General features: G+C 37.0%; 1 protein-coding gene and 2 non-coding genes across 3 annotated transcripts in view; all 3 read right to left on the bottom strand.

The window, feature by feature from the left end:
• Positions 1-21,884, bottom strand: part of LOC134845265 (transient receptor potential cation channel subfamily M member-like 2) — a 65,212-nt gene that overhangs the window by 16,866 nt on the left and 26,462 nt on the right. The window contains exons 10-18 of the mRNA XM_063862249.1: positions 21,608-21,771; positions 21,120-21,249; positions 20,617-20,702; positions 20,299-20,410; positions 19,582-19,738; positions 16,358-16,479; positions 15,929-16,072; positions 10,728-10,908; positions 10,168-10,398 (exon numbers count right to left, since the gene is read on the bottom strand). Coding sequence (XP_063718319.1) covers positions 10,168-10,398; positions 10,728-10,908; positions 15,929-16,072; positions 16,358-16,479; positions 19,582-19,738; positions 20,299-20,410; positions 20,617-20,702; positions 21,120-21,249; positions 21,608-21,771 — 1,327 coding nt within the window. The remainder of the gene's footprint in view (positions 1-10,167; positions 10,399-10,727; positions 10,909-15,928; positions 16,073-16,357; positions 16,480-19,581; positions 19,739-20,298; positions 20,411-20,616; positions 20,703-21,119; positions 21,250-21,607; positions 21,772-21,884) is intronic.
• LOC134857344 (U5 spliceosomal RNA) lies at positions 9,376-9,490 on the bottom strand. The gene has a single exon (XR_010164902.1). It is a non-coding gene; the product is annotated as a U5 spliceosomal RNA (small nuclear RNA).
• Positions 14,911-15,025, bottom strand: LOC134857347 (U5 spliceosomal RNA). Its single transcript, XR_010164904.1, has one exon. It is a non-coding gene; the product is annotated as a U5 spliceosomal RNA (small nuclear RNA).

Below are 21,884 nucleotides of genomic sequence, written 5' to 3'. Positions count from 1 at the left end.
GCATCTTCGTTCAAGTCCCTTCTCAAAGTTGAATTTGCGAAGGATGTTCATACTTGGAAAACCCACTTTTTTCACTGAGATCAGAAAAAGAAAAAAAGCTAAGTTCAATCCAAGCCCGGTATTTCTCAGTAAAAAGCACAAAAAGTTTCGCGTTCAGGGTTGGACTCTAGAGTAGATTTTAAACAGAGATAGTTCCTCATATCATAGACGGAAATTATTACATGTGAAACATTTCCACGAAAATCAATCATGAAAAAACTATTATAGTCGAAAGTCATAGCGAGTGAAAAAAGATCTCACTCAACTTATTCATTCTAATCGCTTCAAAAGATCATCAACCTGCTACAAAGTTATGAGCTCCCCATTTTCAAGAGTCCCCGTTAGTTAAAGTCCTGATAAGCTTTAATCCATTTGGGATCGGGCTAGAAATTCTTCCAAAACTTCCTCCCAGTCATGGCTCTCAGGATAGTCGTGTTTCCTCATTTACCTTGCGGAAGCGCTTTACGTAATGAAGCTATTGTTTTAAAAAACCTATTACTGTTTCTGTTCATTCTGGAAAACTTCTGGAATAAAAGCTAAGTCAAACTGAAAGTTGATGAACTTTTTTTGTATTTAAGTTGCTCTTTTTTAGCTGCCATTTGGTCAAAAGTTCGCCTTTTTTAGCTATCGGCCAAAAGTCCCTTGTATTCACGTTTTTTAAAACAGTCTCCGAGCTAATCTTGGTCATTTATCAGATATTTTGAGTTAAAAAACCTTTCATTAATCAGAAACTTCATTCATCAACTAAAAACAGAAAACCTACGAAAATTGTTAAATTAATGCGTTCAAATTGCTGCTCAAAGAATAGGAGCGAGCGCAAAATTTACTAAAGCGAAAGGAAGTTTGATAAGATTAGCAGTAGTGAAAGAAGCAAATATTGCTTCCGTTCCAAATATCTACAGACGTAACAGAGGGATAGCGATTATTCTTTAGTAAAAGGCGAATTATGTTCTCCAATTGCGAAGAAGCAGAACGAAGTGCTGGCAGTGTTTTTGAGAATAATTTCTGGAAAAAAAACAATCCAAACGCAATTTTGCAAGCTTACATTTTTAGTTTTAGCGTTTTTTTGCAAAACTAATTGAAAAATTAGATTTTGTTCGAATCAGGGAAAACAAGTCTTGCGTAAAAAAGTCCAGTTCGCTGTTAAAACAAACGCTAGACATCATATTTCAATAAAAAACAACATCGGCACGAAATAACTTCCTTTCAACTCAATGTGTACTCATGCAAAAGTCACTGATTTCAGCGTGCGTTTGAAAAAAAATGAGTAAGCTCACCTTAAACCTAAGCCCGGAAATCTTTATTATGTAAATAATGTATTCACTATTTTGTTTAAACTTTCGAAACTTTTTTCTAACAGTTTTCTGATAGATTTTTCAAGCATTACGGGATAACTTATGTCAGTATGTCAGTACGGGCCGACTTTACTAATTAGGCAGTGCAGTTTATAGGTTGTTTCATCATCGTTAATCAAGTTAACTTATGAGGAATAATCGCAGTTCCTTCCATTTGCAAATCATCAATCTGCCACAAAGTTGTATGCTTCCCAATTACATTACCCCGTTAGTTTAAGTCCTGATAAACTTTGTTCCATTTAATGTCGAGCTATAAATTCTTCCCTAAGTTCATGTCTGGCATGGCTTTCAGGATAGAAGTGTTACCTCTCTTACCTTGCGGAAGCGATTTACGTATTGCAGGTATTGTTTTAAAAAAAACTAGTCCTGTTTCTGTTAACCCTGGAAGACTTTTGGAGTAAAACGTAAGATAAACTCCAGTTTGTTGAAATATTTTTGTATTCAAGTTGCTTTAGTAGCTGCAATTTGGTCAAAAGTCCGCCTCCTGATAGCTGCTACGCCGCAACGCTGATTAAAGTGAAAGGTTGAGATGAAAAAATTGTATACATCATTACTTTTGTTGAGCCTTCCAATGATTGGAATCTGACCCGCGTATCACATGTGTTTCATTCCAAATGGTCAATTGTAGCTTTATACCGAGGCAATCGCTCATAAAACTTTAAATTTATTTCCTGTCCATGCTTTCTGTTTGCGTTGTTTTTTTGGAACTTTCTGCATTTTGCTGAGGCGACTGGCTTTCACGTGTTTCATTAATATGCTTGTCAATTTCGATATCTTTAGCCGTTTTTTGGTAATTGTAGATCTGACTGGTATTCACTTGTTTCCTTAAAATAATCCGTATTATTAAAGAATCTCAAAATAAAAGTTGTGGTGGATAAAAAAATCGTATGTTTGCATCTTCGTTCGAGTCCCTTCTCAAAGTTCATTTTGCGCTTGTTATTCAAATTTGCCAAACCCACCATTTTCAGTGGATTCGGAAAAAGAATGAAAATTCAAGTTGACCCCAAGCCCGGAATTGCGACCATTTTTTTAGTAAAAGGCGAATTATGTTTTCCAATTGCGAAGAAGCAGAAAGAAGTGCTGGCAGTGTTTTTTGAGAATGATTTCTGGAGAAAAACAACCCAAACGCAATTTTGCAAGCTTACTTATTAGTTTTAGCGCTTTTTAGCAAAACTAATTGAAAAACTAGATTTTGTTCGAAGCAGGGAAAACAAGTCTCGCGTAAAAAAAAGTCCTGTTCAGCTGTTAAAACAAATGCTAGACATCATATTTCAATGAAAAACAACATCAGCACGAAGTAAATTTCTTTCAACTCATTATGTACACATGCAAATGTCACTGATTTTAGCGTGCGTTTGAAAAAAAAGAGTAGGCTCACCTTAAACCTAAGCCCGGAAATCTTTTTTATGTAAATAATGTATTCACTAATTTGTTGAAACTTTCGTACTTTTTTCTAACAGTTTTCTGTCAGAATTTTCCGTCTGTCAATTTATTTCCCGTCAATGCTTTCTATTTGCGGTGTTTTTTTGGAACTTTCTGCATTTTGCTGAAGCGACTGGCTTTCACGTGTTTCATTAATATGCTTGTCGTTTTCGATATCTTTAGCCGTTTTTTGGTAATTGTAGAACTGATTGGCATTCACTTGTTTTCATTAAAAAGTTTTGTATTATTAAAGCATCTCAAAATAAACGTTGTGGTGGACAAAAAAAATCGTATGTTTGCATCTTTGTTCGAGTCCCTTCTCAAAGTTGATTTTGCACATGTTATTCAAATTTGGAAAACCCACCATTTGCAGTGGGTTCGGAAAAAGAATGAAAACTCAAGTTGACCCCAAGCCCGGAATTCTTTAGTATGTAAATCGTAAATTACTAGAAGTTATGTACTACAACTATTGGGTACTAAAGCAAAAAGAAAACTTATTTAGGTAAATCAATGCATAAAGTTTGTAAGTTTTTTAAGTCTGTAAGTTGTACATTCTGCATTATTGCCTCTCCATGAATCAAAAAGGACGATTGATACTGCTTTCGTTTTTACAACACTGGGATTTTTGAAGATGTCGGATAATTGTTTGATTTGAAGTATTTCCAGGAACGGTTTTATAGTAGAGCAACTCTCAAACAGATGGGTACAGTTCTCAAACTCATACATACAGAAAGCACATAATGGATCGGGCTTTAAATTTCTATTCCATAGGACGTCTTTATCTGGAAGGCAATTGAAGAGCAGACGGTAGAACAAATTTTTTTCAAAGCTGGTTAACCTTGGTTGTCTCCACAACCATGGCGAAACTTTACTGAATTCAGTTGGGTTCAAGTTGAACTTCGTGCAGCTTTTTTCAATTCTTTTTTTCCAACTATTTTCAAAGTGAAAGTTTTCCACGCATGCTCCATATATTTGGGAGTATTTTGTTTTCGCAAGGATGCTCATCATCCAACCTCGGGAATTTATTATCTCAATGCTTTCGTCATTTAATGAGTTGATACTGAGTTCAGAGTTTTCTAGATCTCCATCTAGTTCTCTGTAAAACCTGCTCGTTGGATTATTCCAGTTTTCCATTAAGAGATGTTTCTGCAGTGGTCCGAAGCTGAAGTAGGCATTTTGAAAATCTTGGATTTTGGCAGCTAAAAGATGGGCCTGCAGGCTGGGAAGTTTCACTCCTCCTTTGAGCATGTCTCGTTCAAGGAATTGCAAAGCTATTTCACATCTCCTGCCAGCTCCCCAAACAATTTTTCTGGTTACTTCCTTGTACATTTTGAGAACATCTATTGAAATTAGATTGTGTCTTCCGATATGAGTTATTTGTGGTATCACAAAAGTGGAGACCGCAATAGATTTTGCTCTGTAACTCATGTATCGATTGAATCTGATCTTGTTGTTTTTAAGTCTTTTCAGAATTTCCTCATTATTTGATATTCTTGAGAGCTCTGGGTCTCCTAGCACTACTCCGAGTACTTTTGCTGTTCTAACAGTTTCCATATTTGGGTGATCGTACAGGCTTAAGGATTTTGATTTACTTCGATTAACTCGAAACTGGGTGCCTTTGCAGAAATCATCAAGTATTTTGTGCAGATGTTGAACCTCGTCAGCGCGAGTGAAAACTGTTAGGTCGTCAGCATACGCAACACTTCGTGTTTCAAGTTTACTAAAATAAGTTGATTCTCGTATTTGATTTAACAGTGGCTCGAGAGCTAAGATAAAAAGCAGAGCTGATAATGGGCATCCTTGTCGGACTCCTCGTTTCTGTTTGATTTCTCTTGAATTAAACCCATTTATTGCAACTGATGACTTAGAGTTGCAGTACAAGCTTTCTATTAGTGATATCAATTGGCTTGGGCAGCCAATTTTTCGTAGAATTTGGAACATATATTTCCGATCGACCCTATCAAAAGCTTTAGAAAAGTCGATTGTTGAAGCTACCACTTTGGGTTTTGATTTGCGGAGTCTTAATCGGATTTCAAGGATGGCTTGATGTATGGATCTATTGGGCAAATATGCATGTTGCTCGTTCTCAATCACTTCACTTAAAACTGGCTTAAGCCTTCCAGCTATTACATGTGACAGGATTTTCTGGTCTGTGTTTATCAAGCTGATCGGCCTATAGTCATTCGGCAGAAGACTCTCAGTTTCTTTCGGCAACAGTTTGATTATGGCTTTGTTGAAGGACTTCGGCATTTTAGCAAAACTAAAAGCAGATTGAAACAATGGTAAAAGTATATTGGCAAAAGAGAAGGCATGTTGTTGATATAATTCAGATGTAAGTCCGTCAGGACCTGGGCTCGTTCCTTTTTTTAGTTTACTTATTGCCATTTCAATTTCTTCCATTTGAAGTGGAGCATCAAGACTTTCGATGCTCTTGTCCGACAATTTTTTGTGAAAACTATTGAGAATCTCATACCGATCTATGTCCATCACTTGCTCTTCTTTATAGAGGTTTTCGTAGAACGATGTTGTTTCTTCCAATATCCGCTGTGTTTTAGTTGTAATATCCCCAGTTTGAAGTTTCATTTTTCTGATGACTGTTTTAGGTTGCTGTTGCCTAGCCCATCTTTTAATTTCTTTGGGGTTGCCGTCCTGAAGCTACATTATTTTGAATGCACGTCAAAATTTGTCGACACTCTTCTTGTTCTATTTTTCGCAGTTGACATTCGAGTTCAACTCTTTTTTGATTGCTTATATTCAAATGTTCAATTTGGCATTCTAACATTTGTTTGTATTTTGTTTCTAGTCTGATTTTCTGTATTGAGATGTTGCGTAGGAACTCACGTAATTCTTGCTTACTTACATCATAGTTTTCAATTGACCAATTTTCAAGACGTTTTTCTATTGTTTTTTTGTTATTTGGCAGAATGTTGTTATTCAATCTCCAGATACCTGGACCCATGTCCATTTGAGGTTCTTGAAAAGTTTGGTAACATAAGATCTGGTGATCACTCAAGGTTGTTTCGTACATTTGGAATGTATCATCCGCCGTGAGAGTATTCGAAAAAATAAAGTCTATTCGGGTGCGTGTTCCAGTTCTGGAGCATTTATGTGTAACTTTATCTTTTTCTAGCTCAACTGCTGTGTCTTTAAGGCAATGTCTGTTCAAAATGGGTTCTACTCTTTTGAATATGGTAACATGTTTTTTCTTGAATACCTTTGCAGTCGAGACTATTTGTGCTTGATGATCTCTCTTGTGATTCGGGAAAGAATTCAAGTCTCCAACAAGAATAAGTGTGTCTGACTCATTTATATCATTTAATTCTGTCATCGCTTCCGATATTAGTTGGCAACTTTTGACATAATTTGCTGTTCTGACATACGCATTCACTACATATGTTCGTTGCTGGGGAAAATGAATTAGCTGGGACGCCCTGTTTTCTGCGATAACGGTTGCTTTCATAGACTTTGGCCAGAGTGTAAGTAGTCCTCCACTACGACCAATTGATGATGTATGAGCAGACTGAAGTTTGTAGTACTCTAGAGTTGTTCTCAACTTATGACTGATATCCGTAGTTTGGGTTTCTTGTAAACAAATTATGAAGTTTGGGTCATAGTTGAGATGGGTTACTTTATTCATTATGTGAATAAGTTTTTCGGGACAATCAAGCCCTCGGCAATTCCAGGTTAGGACTTTCATTGACTTCTTTCGACAGTTCCGACTCGCTATTCAAGCCTTTTTCGTCGGATGATTTGACCGTTTTTTGTCTGATACGACTTCTCGTGATTGTTCCCAGAGACTCAAACTGGGTTTCATTTTCGTTGCTGTAGTTATTTGGTTTGGTTTCAGTTTGGGGGAGTTTCTGCTTTCTCAGCTCGTATGCTCTTCGATTTACATTTCTTTTCACCACTTGCGAGAAATTGGTATTGGTATCGTAGCTGATTTCGCCGTCTGATTGTACTTCTTGGCTGACTTCTTTTTCGGATTGCTTTGGTTTCTTTTCATGATATTCGCTTTCTTTGCTTTTCATTAGGCGTTGATCAGACGGTTCTTTCTGATTATTTTTTGACGACCGAAACTTTTGGTAGCAATAGCTTACGTGATGGCCTTTGGCCCTTCTACCGGCTTTTTCACAGTGTTCGCAGATTAACAATGAGGGGATGTTGCAGAAAAACTGCGTTCCAAATAGTTCAAAGGTCTGCACACAACTTGTTTCGGCCCATGAGGATAATAGTTCTTCTTGTTTTTCGTCTTCGATAAGCATACGACATGATGCTCTTCCGGTGTATACACAGCCACCGTCTTCATCGTTCGTTGCAATCGTCTCTTTCTGGATCATAGTGGTTTGTTTCATCATATCTGGAAGTTTCACTGCTTGCAACACATCTTCGTCATCGAAGAAATGCGCTAGGTTTCTAAAATACATGTTGATTTCTTTAGGGTAAGCATCTATGACGCGTTCTTTAGGTCCCCAAGCAACTATATGCTTGTCTCTGATGTTTATTCCATTCAGCTTAAGTGCTTGTACTTCGTTGTATATCGATTGGGGGGCAAGCACTCGAACCGCTCTGAGTTTCTTGCCATCTTTTTTCGGAATTGTGGTTTTCAGAATGGTAAGATTGTTTCGACATTCGCGCGGGAGGCCTTTACGAATATTTGATACAGCTTCGGCAAATAGTTCTTCTTGTTTTGCTTCGTTCTCGAATATTTCTTTGGTAAAAGGTAAAACAAAATCGACAGTAATCGGATTTTTGTTTTGGTTGTTTCCTAAGTTTTGGACTGGTCCTGGTCTCGAAACCAAGCTTTCCGTAAGTTTTTGGGCAAAAGTTGGCTCTGGGGTACTAATTTCCCCTTCAATTATCAATTCAGTTGTCGATTCGGACATTTTTTCTACGCTTTTCCTTTTATTTCTAAGAAAATAACGTTAAAATGCAGAACCTGCACTAATTTTTGAGTGAACACTGGTAAGTGCCTGTAAATTTACGTTAATGTGCGTTAAATTACGCTACTAATTTATGCTGAGTTTACAGGATGACCAAATATATGTTTCCCCTGATAACAATAAAGCAAGAAATTATGTAACAAAGTTAGTTTATAAACGATAATTCTTTAACCGATAATTCTTAAACGATAATTCTTTAGAAACGATATTTCTGTTAACACTGGAAGACTTTTGGAGTAAAACGTAAGATAAACTCCAGTTTGTTGAAATATTTTTGTATTCAAGTTGCTTTAGTAGCTGCAATTTGGTCAAAAGTCCGCCTCCTGATAGCTGCTACGCCGCAACGCTGATTAAAGTGAAAGGTTGAGATGAAAAAATTGTATACATCATTACTTTTGTTGAGCCTTCCAATGATTGGAATCTGACCCGCGTATCACATGTGTTTCATTCCAAATGGTCAATTGTAGCTTTATACCGAGGCAATCGCTCATAAAACTTTAAATTTATTTCCTGTCCATGCTTTCTGTTTGCGTTGTTTTTTTGGAACTTTCTGCATTTTGCTGAGGCGACTGGCTTTCACGTGTTTCATTAATATGCTTGTCAATTTCGATATCTTTAGCCGTTTTTTGGTAATTGTAGATCTGACTGGTATTCACTTGTTTCCTTAAAATAATCCGTATTATTAAAGAATCTCAAAATAAAAGTTGTGGTGGATAAAAAAATCGTATGTTTGCATCTTCGTTCGAGTCCCTTCTCAAAGTTCATTTTGCGCTTGTTATTCAAATTTGCCAAACCCACCATTTTCAGTGGATTCGGAAAAAGAATGAAAATTCAAGTTGACCCCAAGCCCGGAATTGCGACCATTTTTTTAGTAAAAGGCGAATTATGTTTTCCAATTGCGAAGAAGCAGAAAGAAGTGCTGGCAGTGTTTTTTGAGAATGATTTCTGGAGAAAAACAACCCAAACGCAATTTTGCAAGCTTACTTATTAGTTTTAGCGCTTTTTAGCAAAACTAATTGAAAAACTAGATTTTGTTCGAAGCAGGGAAAACAAGTCTCGCGTAAAAAAAAGTCCTGTTCAGCTGTTAAAACAAATGCTAGACATCATATTTCAATGAAAAACAACATCAGCACGAAGTAAATTTCTTTCAACTCATTATGTACACATGCAAATGTCACTGATTTCAGCGTGCGTTTGAAAAAAAAGAGTAGGCTCACCTTAAACCTAAGCCCGGAAATCTTTTTTATGTAAATAATGTATTCACTAATTTGTTGAAACTTTCGTACTTTTTTCTAACAGTTTTCTGTCAGAATTTTCCGTCTGTCAATTTATTTCCCGTCAATGCTTTCTATTTGCGGTGTTTTTTTGGAACTTTCTGCATTTTGCTGAAGCGACTGGCTTTCACGTGTTTCATTAATATGCTTGTCGTTTTCGATATCTTTAGCCGTTTTTTGGTAATTGTAGAACTGATTGGCATTCACTTGTTTTCATTAAAAAGTTTTGTATTATTAAAGCATCTCAAAATAAACGTTGTGGTGGACAAAAAAAATCGTATGTTTGCATCTTTGTTCGAGTCCCTTCTCAAAGTTGATTTTGCACATGTTATTCAAATTTGGAAAACCCACCATTTGCAGTGGGTTCGGAAAAAGAATGAAAACTCAAGTTGACCCCAAGCCCGGAATTCTTTAGTAAAAGGCGAAAGAATTTCACGTTTCGGATTGGAGTCTAGAGTAGTTACAACTACACATAGATTGTCCCTCATACCATCGACTGAAATAATTACAAATGAAATAAGTCTACGAAACTTAAAATTACAAAAAGTACTATAGTCGAAAGTCATTTCAAATGAAAAAAGCTTTCACATAGTTTGTTCAATAAACGCTTCAAAAGATCATCAATCTGCAACAAAGTTACCATTCGCATTTGTGAAATGCATAGTTTAAATACAATTTAAAGTCAAAAATCATGTTTGGCGTGAATTGGCATCTATCAAACACGACAGAGATTAGTATTCATATCTGTGCATGTTTACGTGCAAATATACCGAATGGTTGTTGTAAGAAAGTTTTGTTCACACAAAAAAGTTCAAATTCCTCTTTTCAATATCACAATTCAACCAATCGAATTGGTCGTTCTTTTGAAAGTGAAAGGGGCAAACAGGCGAGGAAATTTAGATGCCAGATATGTTTTGATTCGAGGTCGCGCTTTCATGTTTTCAGGACCCTGCGGGGTCAACTAATACATGTTTCGGGAATAATGATCTCGGTGTTTGCGGAAAGACTTAACTGATTATGTCAAAGTTTTTCTGTATACCACTCCCGCACCGCACCCATATAGCAGAGTTTGAAGGTGTGTAAGCTAAAATCAAGCGGCATATGCGTTTTCGAGGTGATAATTTTTAATTGACTCACTGTCGCATTTGGCGGTGGATGATGCGCCTATACTCTGGAAGTCCAGGTTGCCGACCATCTCGAAGAATGGACTGATCACGATGCCCCACACTATTCCGAAGAGGGGCTTGTTCTGTCCTGGGTACATGAGTGCCTGGACCGCGATTCCATAGCCCACTATGACGAAGGACAGTATGGACATGAAGATGATGATGTCGTTCAGCATCTTGAAGCACATTTCCACCAGGGGACCTGGAAGTATTACAGGAGTCTGAGAGACATACAACAATTTTGGAATCAAGTTAACATGTGCCCATCTTTTGCCCTGTTTTTTTTTTTTAAATTATTTTGAAAATATGATCAGAATGCTTGAATCTGATTGGTTGAAATTTTTACTAGCGAAAAAAATCTAGAGCTCATATGATCATGATGCTGCTCAAATCTGATTGGTTGAAATTATTTCAAGTGAAAAAAAATCTGGAGCTCAATCAGCAATTTTGTTAACTTTGGGTCGCAGATTAGATTAGTCTCTTTAGCAGATTGACTCTTGACGAGGATGTTAGTTTGATTGGACTTGATACCTAGTCTGTCGCTGAGTGCCATGTACGCGAGTACTTTGACGATGTAGCACATGAGTGAAAACACATAAAGTAAGTGAGTCACATCCAGGGCATCCTTACTGTCATAGCCCAAACTCCTCACTATCACCCCACAGAGGAACAGAAGCAGCACAGCGAAGTCCACTCGGGACCATGACTCAACCTACATAGGGAAGTAAAATGATTTGTCAATCACTATTAGCTGAACCTTGTGCTCGATTCTGATTCAAAATCAGGTATCCTTTTCTCCCACTACCCCCCCCCCCCCACCACACACACACACACACACACACACACACACACAAAACGATTTGGAGGAGAGGATGTTACCTTGCTTTCAAATTATTATCTCGGTCATAATGTCATCTGTTTCTGTTAGTTGATTTTGAGAAGCTTGATAAAATCCATTTTTTGATTTCGTTCGGATTGCCATTTTGATTTTCATTGGCGTGGCATTTCATGTATTGCAAATTTTCAGTGCATTTTTTACTCTACCTTATTTAGAAGGAGTTAGTCATAATTGAGGGGTTTATTGCATGCTGTATTTTCCCTTCTAGATGAGTCATGTAATTTCTTTCAATGGTTGCTTTTTTATGCTGATAGTTCGAAGGGTCTCTCGAAGTAATGTCTGTCTTCGTCATATGAATCGGGCTGGTAGCAAGAAACTCTGGTTTCAGTTAGTCGTTTGTTGTTCTTCAGCCTCCATGTAGCTGGACCTATTTCCGTTTGCTGGTTTCCGGTTATATTTTGTATTATTTCATGGTCGTTGAAAGTAATATAAAATTGATAGAACTGATCGTATTCCTCATTTTTAGAAAAGAAATTATAGTAGGGACGAGCTGTTGTCCCTATTTTCTATTTTCTTGCATGGATGGGAATTGTAGAAATATCGTGGGGGCGTCTCCTTTAAGGACGTTTTCACTCAAACGCTTTACTCAACAGCCACAGAGTTTCTCCTCTTTTTACCGTGTAATAGGGGCGGACACTAAGGCACGATATTATCCACAATTCCGAGAGGGTTATGTTGGTGGTCAGACTAAATCGGCCGATCAAAGGATCGCGCAATTGGTTAATGCTCTTTTCGATTCTCCTCTTGCGTTTCTAGCTGATTCAGCAAATAGTAGACACAATAAGTAAACTCTCAATCGCAAAGGAAAAAAAGGCAATTTAAAAGGCCCTTAATGAGCTAACTACTAGTTAACGAGACTTTTGTAACGAAGCCTCCGTTGCGTTCCGCTCAAACGCAATTAACTCCCTTGTCAGTTTTTGCTTGACTCGATTTCAAACGCGCAACTCACTCACACAATTAATTCAACCCGGTATTAAACTCGGATTCAAGCGCAGCTCGCACACACAACTAATGCAACCCAGTACTAAACTCGGGTTCAAATCAGCCAAACTAATTAACTAACAACCGTGAGACACAACTAGCCTCACCTCAAGCAATAGCATCCTCCATGAACAAACTATTCGTCTCGGCTTCAATCGTTCTCTCTCTAACTGAGAACCAACCGTTCGCTCTCTTCGCGTAATTTTTCTGACTCTCTACGGCTATCCGGTACCCTCCGGTTCCTTATAAATATATACACTTAGTTTTAGTCAAGTCACGCCATTTCCTATCAGTCCTGTTATCCGCTTAAATCACCCTTTCGCACATGTTTTATGGCTACATCCCTCCCCTGTCAACACTACCTTGAGCCAAGTTCGGTTTCTTGTATCAACTTCTTCAAGCGTATTAGATACCCGGTATGCGGCAGGTGTCACAATTAGACTAAACACACAAATGTAAAACAAATCCAATTAACTAATTCTTGAACTCTAGCCCTGAAGTTCAACTCAACCTCTGAATCATACTCTGCTTACTCAGCGACCCTCCGAAGGTCTTTATTTTGTAAGTCTTCACGGGGTAGGTGGAAACCCTTTCCATGGGTACCTAAATCATTCCAAGCATCTAAATTTCTATCTGTACTCTACTTAAATCCCGAGCTTCTAGCTATCAAAGGAATGTAGTTTGTCTATTAGAGATCATTTAGGCCAAAAAGTCACCTCCGGGGAGCCAAGCAATATTCTCGTTCGTTGATGTTTTAAAGGCGACGTAACTCCCATGCCACTGTCCTACTACTGCCAATTTCCTCTGGCACTATTTTTCTGTAGTCTAGTTCAATTGCTATTAACAGATCATTCGCCAATCTAGCTGAAGATAATACTTACCAAGTCCATTTTGAATTATTTTTACTACTTCAAGATTGCAAGCAATGTAGAAGCCATTTTGCCATCAGTTTCTGATTCAATTCCCAAAAACAAATTTTCCTACCAAATATTTGTAAGTTGACCAATTCCTATTTCCGGAGAGTTGGCGCTAGGAAAATGCCACTTCCCTCTGTTAATACCGGGGGTTTCTATGCAATTGTGGGGTCATAGTGCTCAAAAGTCAATTTAAAGTCACCAGGGTCACCCGGGTTCAAACTTTCTGGGACAAGCTCCGTGTCTCATGAGGGTCCTAAATGCCAAGTTTCATACATTTCTTACTAATATTTTCCAGATTATCCCATTAAAGGTCCATTTTTGTTTTTCTTCCGGAGGGTTTTTACTTGCTGGAGTACTTTTTCCGGCGGTGGGGACCAGTGTCTATTACCGCTTAAAATCAGTATGTCCTTGCTCATTAATCAGCGTAAATTGCCTGATGTGGGGGTCCGGGGGTCTGGGGTTCTAAGTTTAAGCTTCCCTCAACAAGACCTACAGCATACTAAAAATCGAGTCCAATACTGCCGCTAGTTGCCGGGTCCTGAATGTCCCCAATTTACACTTCAGGGGACTATTATCACTTGCCTCCTATGTGTCTGATCTGAGGTGTCACTGCTTCAAAATAAAACAACTACGAAAAACAAAAAAACGTATCCATCCATCAATCACTACAATAAACAATCTGAAAACTAAAAACTCTCTAAGCCCCGGATGGCTGCAATCAGTTTAAAACTAGTATTTATAACCAATTAGATTCTTGATAAAACTATCTCTATAAATTATTCTTTACTAAACAATCATTGTCCATAACTAACACTGACATTTATTTGTAATGTTGAAACTACTTGTAGTTTCAGCACCAGAACAATTTGAATATAACTTAGAAGACAATTGTTCTCCTTTGGAACAAGTTCCAGATATCTAGCCGCAAATACCAGCATAGACTAGATCTTTTGAGACTAGGAGATATAAGAGTAAGATTAAGATCTTTATTAGACTAGAAGTTGCACGAACCTAACCGGCAGAAAATAAGATAGCGTGACGAACAGCCGATGTACGTTATCTGAAATTACTCTATGATTAAGCTACTCCAGGCATAAACTCACTTCTGCTTTTAACCGAAAGAAGATTGAAATTTAACTCTTAACTCTGAGCAGCACAAAAATTAGTTGTTGATATTTCAGTTTTTTTTCGATCTCTGTTGTGTCAAAGTTGGTTCAACAGATTTTTGATATCTGATGCCGTTTGCATAATGCATACTGCACTACATAACTTGCCCTCATCTAAGTGTAGTTTGTCAATTGTTCCTTGGCTGCATTATTCTGGCTCATCAACTGAGTTACAAAAAGGAACAAACATGAGCAAAGGCTTTTTCCAGTACTTGTAGAGGACTATAAAAAAGAACAAAAGTGAAAGTGTTGTTTACTCTGAAACTTTTCTCAAAACATCTTCTCTTAAATCATCTCTAACACTGCACCCTGAGTTTTATAACATTAGCTTCGTGAGTTCCCATTTTTTGGGTGGGGGTGCCGATTTTGTTGTTTTTCTTTTTTTCAAGCATAGGAGGGATTAAATCGTCGAAGATTAAACTACTTTGGGCTCCACCCTCTGTTTGTTGTACTACTTACATTAAAGATTAATCAATCTGACGCTCAGGTTACTATGGCATGTATTAAATTAGAATCGCCAAGTATACATGTATTTTTCCGGGTCTTTTGATTTTTCCAACATCTTCCAGTAGAAGCAGGCGTTAGGCATTCCAGTTTTGTGTATTAAATTATGTAGATCTTTCTATATGATAGCGGCGACTTAGAAGCGAATCTGCCTTTTGACTAACTTTGTAGGCACCCTGAAGACTATGCCGGAGTATACTCTAGCAAAATTGCAACATTAATGTTAATAATCATTTCCAGAGTTAGAAACCCACCGTTTTCGAAGGGTTCAGAAAAAGAGTACGAACTCAAGTTCACCCCAAGCCCGGAATTCTTTAGTAAAAGGCGAAAGAATTTCACGTTCAGGATTGGAGTCTAGAGTACTTATAATATCCTTATGCGCAATTAGTTTTTTCTATCTACTTAAATTACAAGAGAGCATACGTCAGAATTGTATAGAGACTGCAGTTTTTATCGAAATATTACAACTTTCAAACATTGTTCCATTGAAAGTTCAAAATTGGAAAATTGATAGCAAGCAATTGTCCGAAAAATAGATCCCAAGTAAGCAGTGAAATTGCGTAGCTTAGGCGCATTTTGCTTCAGATACGATTATCTCGACAAATTATGCGATGAAAAATCTTGCGTAGCTAGCAGATTGCGTATTTGAAGAACATATCTTCACGTCATGTCAAACGTTAAAACAAAAACCAGCCATCCGTTTTTTTATTTGTTCGATTCTTGAATAGTTTTGTGGTAAACAAAAGTGCAAACACAAGAAAACTTTTGGCTCGCCGCTGCAATCGTACCCGCCCTAAAAATCACCAGTTTTTTCTGTTCAACTTTCAACCGCACTGCAAAAAATTGTTGAAAATTTGATTAAGTAAACGAAAAACTAATGATTTGAATAATTATTTGTATTCATACAATTCGCAGTTTTTGTCGAAATATTAGATGAAAAATATTGATGATTATATGAAGTATTATATGAAAAATATTGATGTAAATCGATTTCAAATCTACTTAAGTTGATCTAACAAAAAAAGTATCGCGTGCTGCAACTGTGATGAAGTTTTGCACAAATTTCAATGAATTTCAAAAACATTGGTCGTAAGGCGTTAACTTGTAAAAACTACTGAGTATGGCTGAAAACTGATGTTTGTGCGTGGAAGGGGTCAAAAAAGAGTGTGGAAGAGGGGGGGGGGGTACAATGCAGCTTTTTGAGTGAGGGGTGTGTGTGTGTGTGGGGGGGGGGGGGCAAAAAGAGGTATTAAGATGGTGCTTTACCTTATCGAGTGAGGATGCCTTTCGGAGGAGGTTGGAGTCGGACATGGACAGATAGTCTTTGATGATCTGAAGGTTGAGAATGAGACTCCAGCCAATCACAATACGCTCAACAATCGTGGGCCTCGATTCTATCTTTTGTAGGACCTAAGAAGACAAATTCACTTATCAAAAAATCATTGTAACTTAAATTAAGATCTAGGCAAAGGGATCATAGTTCAGAATCGTCAAATAAATAAGAAGCCCTTTTGTAGGCTATAGGCCTCAAAACAGAGAAAAAAATCACGAGTAATTGATTTTTCTGTTCAAACATACAGATTCTTCAGAATTGGACAAAATTTCGGCTTTCAAATTTAAACTATTACGGTTGAACACTTCATACAAAATGTTTCACGTGAGTATTGTATCATTAATGAAACATGTGAGTGATACCATATAAGAGAATAGTCCAATGAAGACTAGATTGGCTGCGAAGTGTAAGATGAAGGTGGTAACTGGCGCCTTGTAGAAGTCCCGCCATTTCGTATACACCCCCATCTTAGTGTCCTTTTTGCCTGCAACAGACCAAACTCATTTTTCCAGAGAACATTTATATAAAAAAAAACATAAAAAATTTGCAATAAAATATTAGGATCTTATTACAAGTCCTCCAAAATTACTGACTATGTTGACTATCCGCCTATTACAAAAAGGGAAGGTATAAGGTTAAAAAAAGCTAAGTCGTCATTGTTTTACTCACTTACAGGGATGATAACTTTTTAGTGGGTACTATAGGGTGGAATTCTTTAAAAAGAGCGAACTGTTAATCATTGAATTCTCGTTGATGGCGAAACGCTATTCATTCAGTTCCCACTATGTTCATAAATTTTACACAGAGGCGAAGCTGTGCTTCGCAAACACTAGCCAAAAAACGATAAAAAGTAGCCAAAAAACGATAAAAACGAGCCAAAAAACGATAAAAACGATAAAATACAAAATATACGACAAGCCTTGAAAAAAAACATGTGCTGTGACGAATTTGCTCTAACTACCAGGAGATTTAGAGTCCCCAGTTCTCTCATCTGCGGCCAAAGCCCTTGACAGTTTGCTAATATTAGCCACAAATAAAGCAGCTACATATGCTAACAACCGGCCTGAGCAATGCAGCGAAAGTGGCACCAAACACAAACAGACATTTATTTTGGAATGAAACAAATTGGGCATCCACAATAGTTTTGCATGTAATAAATTGGAAAGCGTTACGCCAATTTACCTATAAAAGATGCATTTCAAATATTGCATGAGACATTTTGAGTAAAAAAAACTTCCGCAATCGAGTTTTTATTATTGTATGGAAGAATATATAAAAATAACAAGGATAGTTGATTGCTATGCAAGTAGCAAAGAGTGGTTCGACCACATTCTTAAAACAACAACATCAAATCGGTGTCGTTTTTTGTGTTTTTGTACATTGTGTGATAAGAGAACTACACAAAAGCATTCGATGAGCAAAAAGCAAACGAAAAAACTATAATTTTGTACAATAAAATGCTAGACTTTTTTTCGAACATTTTTATATCACGAATGCTGTTCTAGCGTAATTGTTGAAGCAATGAAAACTCTAATGTTTTTCATGCAATAAAATCGAGTTTTTGTAAAATCAAGCCTAACTGACAAATTTTCATTTAATGAATGAAGGCTATTCTATGACTTTACTCACTCGATTTTAGATTGAAAACCAAAAATTTCATAAAATTTTGTCCGAATCACAAACTAAAGTCTTGTATCAGTCGGCCCAATCTGATGATTATTTGTGGTACCTGATTTTGCGGGGAAAACAGAAAAATTGAAACACACCCGAACACAAAGTATTTTGCCATTTTAAAAGCTGAGAACAAGACACTACGCGTTTAAAGTTTGTGATGCGTAAAACATTAGTAATTTAGGCATAATCGAAAAACAATGTCTTCCAAAAATCAAAACGAAAACAAATAAATCTAAAAATTTTTTAATTTTTGAAGAAAAAAAACCTATTAAATTTGCACAATAAAAACTTAGTTTTTTTTCAATTTTACAGATGGAGCAAGGAAAATTTATAGATGGAGCAATAAAAGCTCTTAAAATTTTCATTGAGTAAAATCAGGATTATTGTAAAATCAAGCCTGATTGACCAATTTTCATTTAACGAAGGGTACTCTATTGCTTTACTCGCTCGATTTTAGATTAAAATTTCAGAGCATTTTTTCTCAACACAGGAACGAATTTTTGTTCAAGTCACGGTTGAAAAAGCCTTAAACTACACCCAAAGACAAAGTTTTTCCCCATTTTTAATGCTCAGAGTTTTTAGGGAGGATTAAAGAAAAAATGATGGATACAAAACTTGAATGCAATTTGGGCAGATTATTTTGATGCAATTTTTCACGAAATTCAGGCATGGAAATTTTACCGTAAAATCGGGTATATTTTTAAGCTTTTTTAGTCAATCAAAAATTATGACATAAAACTGGTTCAGTCGCTGACCTAACAGTATAAAAGTGGGCTCTTTATAAAGCCCGACAGTTTTTAGGAAGGGCACTAAACTGACAACTTCAAAACGGCTGAAAATTGTTTTTAAACTAAAAATTATTTTTATAATAGCAAAAATGGCAAGTTTGGGTGATCAATCCAAAAAAAAACAAATATTTTTACAAAATTGAGAAGGTAAAAATCTTCGTAAATTTTGCTGAGCTAAACAGAGGTTTTTCTTGATATTTTTTCCATCAATTGAACAGTTCGGTTAAGCATTACTTTCGATTAAGTTGATCAACTTGAGAAAAACACACTTAAATTTATAGGTTTTTGACTTGTCCGTATATCTAAAATCTCATTATAACAGTCAAAAAAATGCTCTTACTTTTGGCTTTCTTCCAATCCTACTTTATTTTTTCTGAAATTCCTTATATCTAAAACGGTTTGTTGATGTTCTAAACTACAATAAAACGTGCCAATTTCAACTAGTGAACAAGTTTGAACACAAATATTTCCTTTTTTGTCAATTCCATCACTTTTTTGAAGCAAAAAGTAAGCCATAGACCTTAAAAAGCAGTCAAAGCTTTCAGGGCTTCAACTTGATTTGAGCAGTCTTGTTTAGAGGCGCGTTACGTGGTGGTACGACGTTTGTCAAACTTTACCTTTTTTGTCAATTCCATCACTTTTTTGAAGCAAAAAGTAAGCCATAGACCTTAAAAAGCAGTCAAAGCTTTCAGGGCTTCAACTTGATTTGAGCAGTCTTGTTTAGAGGCGCGTTACGTGGTGGTACGACGTTCACTTCGAGATCGTCAGATCGTGTACTCAAACCCCTGTCAGAGCAATAATAGTGTGTGAGGGTGAGCTCTCGCCTAATTTCTAGCTTCATGTTTACCACAGCCTGACCGATTACGGCTGCAATAGTGGTACCACGTGAAAATTCCAGGTTCAAAAACAACTGCCTTTAGCCGCAAAAATGAGCTTCGCTCACCAACATAACTCAGTCAGGTATGTGGGGAAATAAGAGAAACAGACAATGCTTAGACAGGCTGGATAGCCTTTCGTCTGCGAATCGCAGAAACCTCAATCATTATTGTTAATATGGGTGGGAAACTGAAAATGAGTCCTCAAATTAAGCGAGTACATGTTCCGTAGTTTAAAACTGAACCCACTGATTCTGGTGATGTCGTTCTTTTCGATTTTGGACCTTCGGATCTGTTCCAGTTCCTGCTTGAACCAGATCATGTAGCCAATGAGGGGAGGGAAGAAGGAGCAGATGACTAGTTGCCAGAACGGAGTCTGATTCGCAATACCCCCCATCCACCTGTCCTGCACAACAACAACAACAGCTACCCACATAGTTATCTTCATTAGAATCATCAGTAATAGAAACGGACTATGCTTAGACAAGCTGGATTGCCATTCATAGAATCTCTGGGAGTCGCAGAAACCACAATTATGACTATTAATTATTAATATCAAAGTGATGGTTTAAGTGGCGAGGAATGAACTCAGGGGGTTCTTCACTTCACCATATGAAAACTCCCATCCTTAGAATCACCGCATCCAAACCAACGCATCCATTTTAGAATCACCGACTAATCAAACTTCGACACTATACACTATATTTGGGGAGGGGAAAACCATTTTTTTGTTGTTCAGAAGCTTCGAAATTTGTCTACTTTTGTCAAAGTTGTTTTTGTCAAATTCAGCTATTTTGCCTACAAGTTTTACACGGGCGCTCTTTCATTTGAGTTTTTCCCGAGTATCTGTCTCGTTAAACAATTGTGATAATTCAACGTATTTAGTGGCTTTATTTTTTTTCGTTGGGTTATTTTTTTAGTGGCTTTAGTTTTTTTAGAACATGATGCGCTGTTTGTTTTTCTGACCTGTATGATTGATTGACAGGCGGATTGACTGATGAACTGGATGTTGCTCGTCATCTGGGCCACCTCTATTGCACTCCTCCCGCCCCAAGTCAGATGACTCGACTCCAAAATTCTAAAAAAATACAACTTTGTCCAAAAATAAAAGTTAAAATAATCATCGTTCTTGCCTTGAAATTAGCTATAGTACTTAACTTGAAATTAGCCATCCTACTGCTCGAACTTGATTTTTTCTCTTTCTCGTCTATTAAGTTTTGTCGATTTAAGGTGTACAATACGACAATAAAGAAAAATTTTGCAAACAGATGAAGTTTTGGTCACTTTTTGGTAAGATTGGGATCCACGGATTGGCAAGTGTTCAGCAGACCGACTGCTCTGTCTTGAAACGTCTGGCGCAAACTCTTCGCCTAGAGGCAAAACGAAATATGTTAGATTCTGGATAAAATACTTCTGTTGTTTAATTGTGAAACGAGAAACATTTGGAATACAAAACTTTTCTCCATATTTCTCGTTTTAATGTCGTCCGAGAATAAAAATTTGTTTCCTAGGCGCCTTGTTCCAAGGATAGCCGACTGATGTAAAAAAAGTCCAGATTTTTTGACCATTTATCTTGGCAAGAAAAGTTATTAAAAACTTATAGATTCATTTTCGAAAAAAACTTTTGGAGTTAAAAGAACTGAAAAATTATTACTTTTAAAGTGAAATGGTTGATCAGTAACTAAAGACACTAAATTAAGACACAATTTTGTCCCCCTTAGGCTAAAATTGGTTCCAAATACCAAAAAAAGTGTCTGAGAATGATATTCGGAACAGAAACTACCGACCACTTCTAGTTCCTCCGTGTGGGTCTTGATGTGGAAAGTGTTGAGGATGGAGGAGCAGAAGGCGGCGGCAGTGAGACTCCCGCAGATCTTACTGGGCATCCTCTCCCACCACAACATCGCCAGGTCATACCTACAATACATACAGTACATACTCAGACACATCAACAACATTTAAACTGCATCATCAACAGAAGTCAATTTGTAGATAATATTTATAAAACTCATTATTCTGGGCGCATTTTATTCAGGGTTTTTTACCCAAGAAATGAAAAAGTTGGTTACTTTCCCAAAATGAAAGCCACGACGGTAATTTTGAAAGCACGACGGTAATTTTGCACGACGGTGACAATGAACTATTGGTCAAAAGTGGTCAAACTCTTCAAAGAATGTTTTGAATCTAATAACGCCAAATGAAGAAATATAGAAGTAACTCAAGTATGAGAAACTATGACGCCGAAAAGAAATCTTGGTTTATTTTCATGATTAACCTGAGGAACAAGACGGAGTATAGGAAGAGAGCCTTTTCTGGTGCCAGGAAAATGATTTCTTCTCCCTTGTAGAGGGAGGGACACACTTTGGAGAGGGAGCTACTGGAGCTCTTACTTCTTTTCTTCTCCTTTTGTCGCTCACTGCGTGGGTTCTCCACTTTGTCCTTGAATCAATTTCGAAAAGTTTGAAACAAAAATGTTATTAAATATGACAGTATTTGAGTCACTATAATAAAGATGGTCCCTGAAGAAGATTTACTGCGCCTGTCTTAAAAAA

Source organism: Symsagittifera roscoffensis, chromosome 1 (genome assembly GCF_963678635.1).
Source record: "Symsagittifera roscoffensis chromosome 1, txSymRosc1.1, whole genome shotgun sequence".
NCBI classification, from domain to species: Eukaryota; Metazoa; Xenacoelomorpha; order Acoela; family Convolutidae; genus Symsagittifera; species Symsagittifera roscoffensis.
Note: the sequence above shows the minus strand (reverse complement) of the source record. Positions and strands in the feature narration are given on the sequence as shown.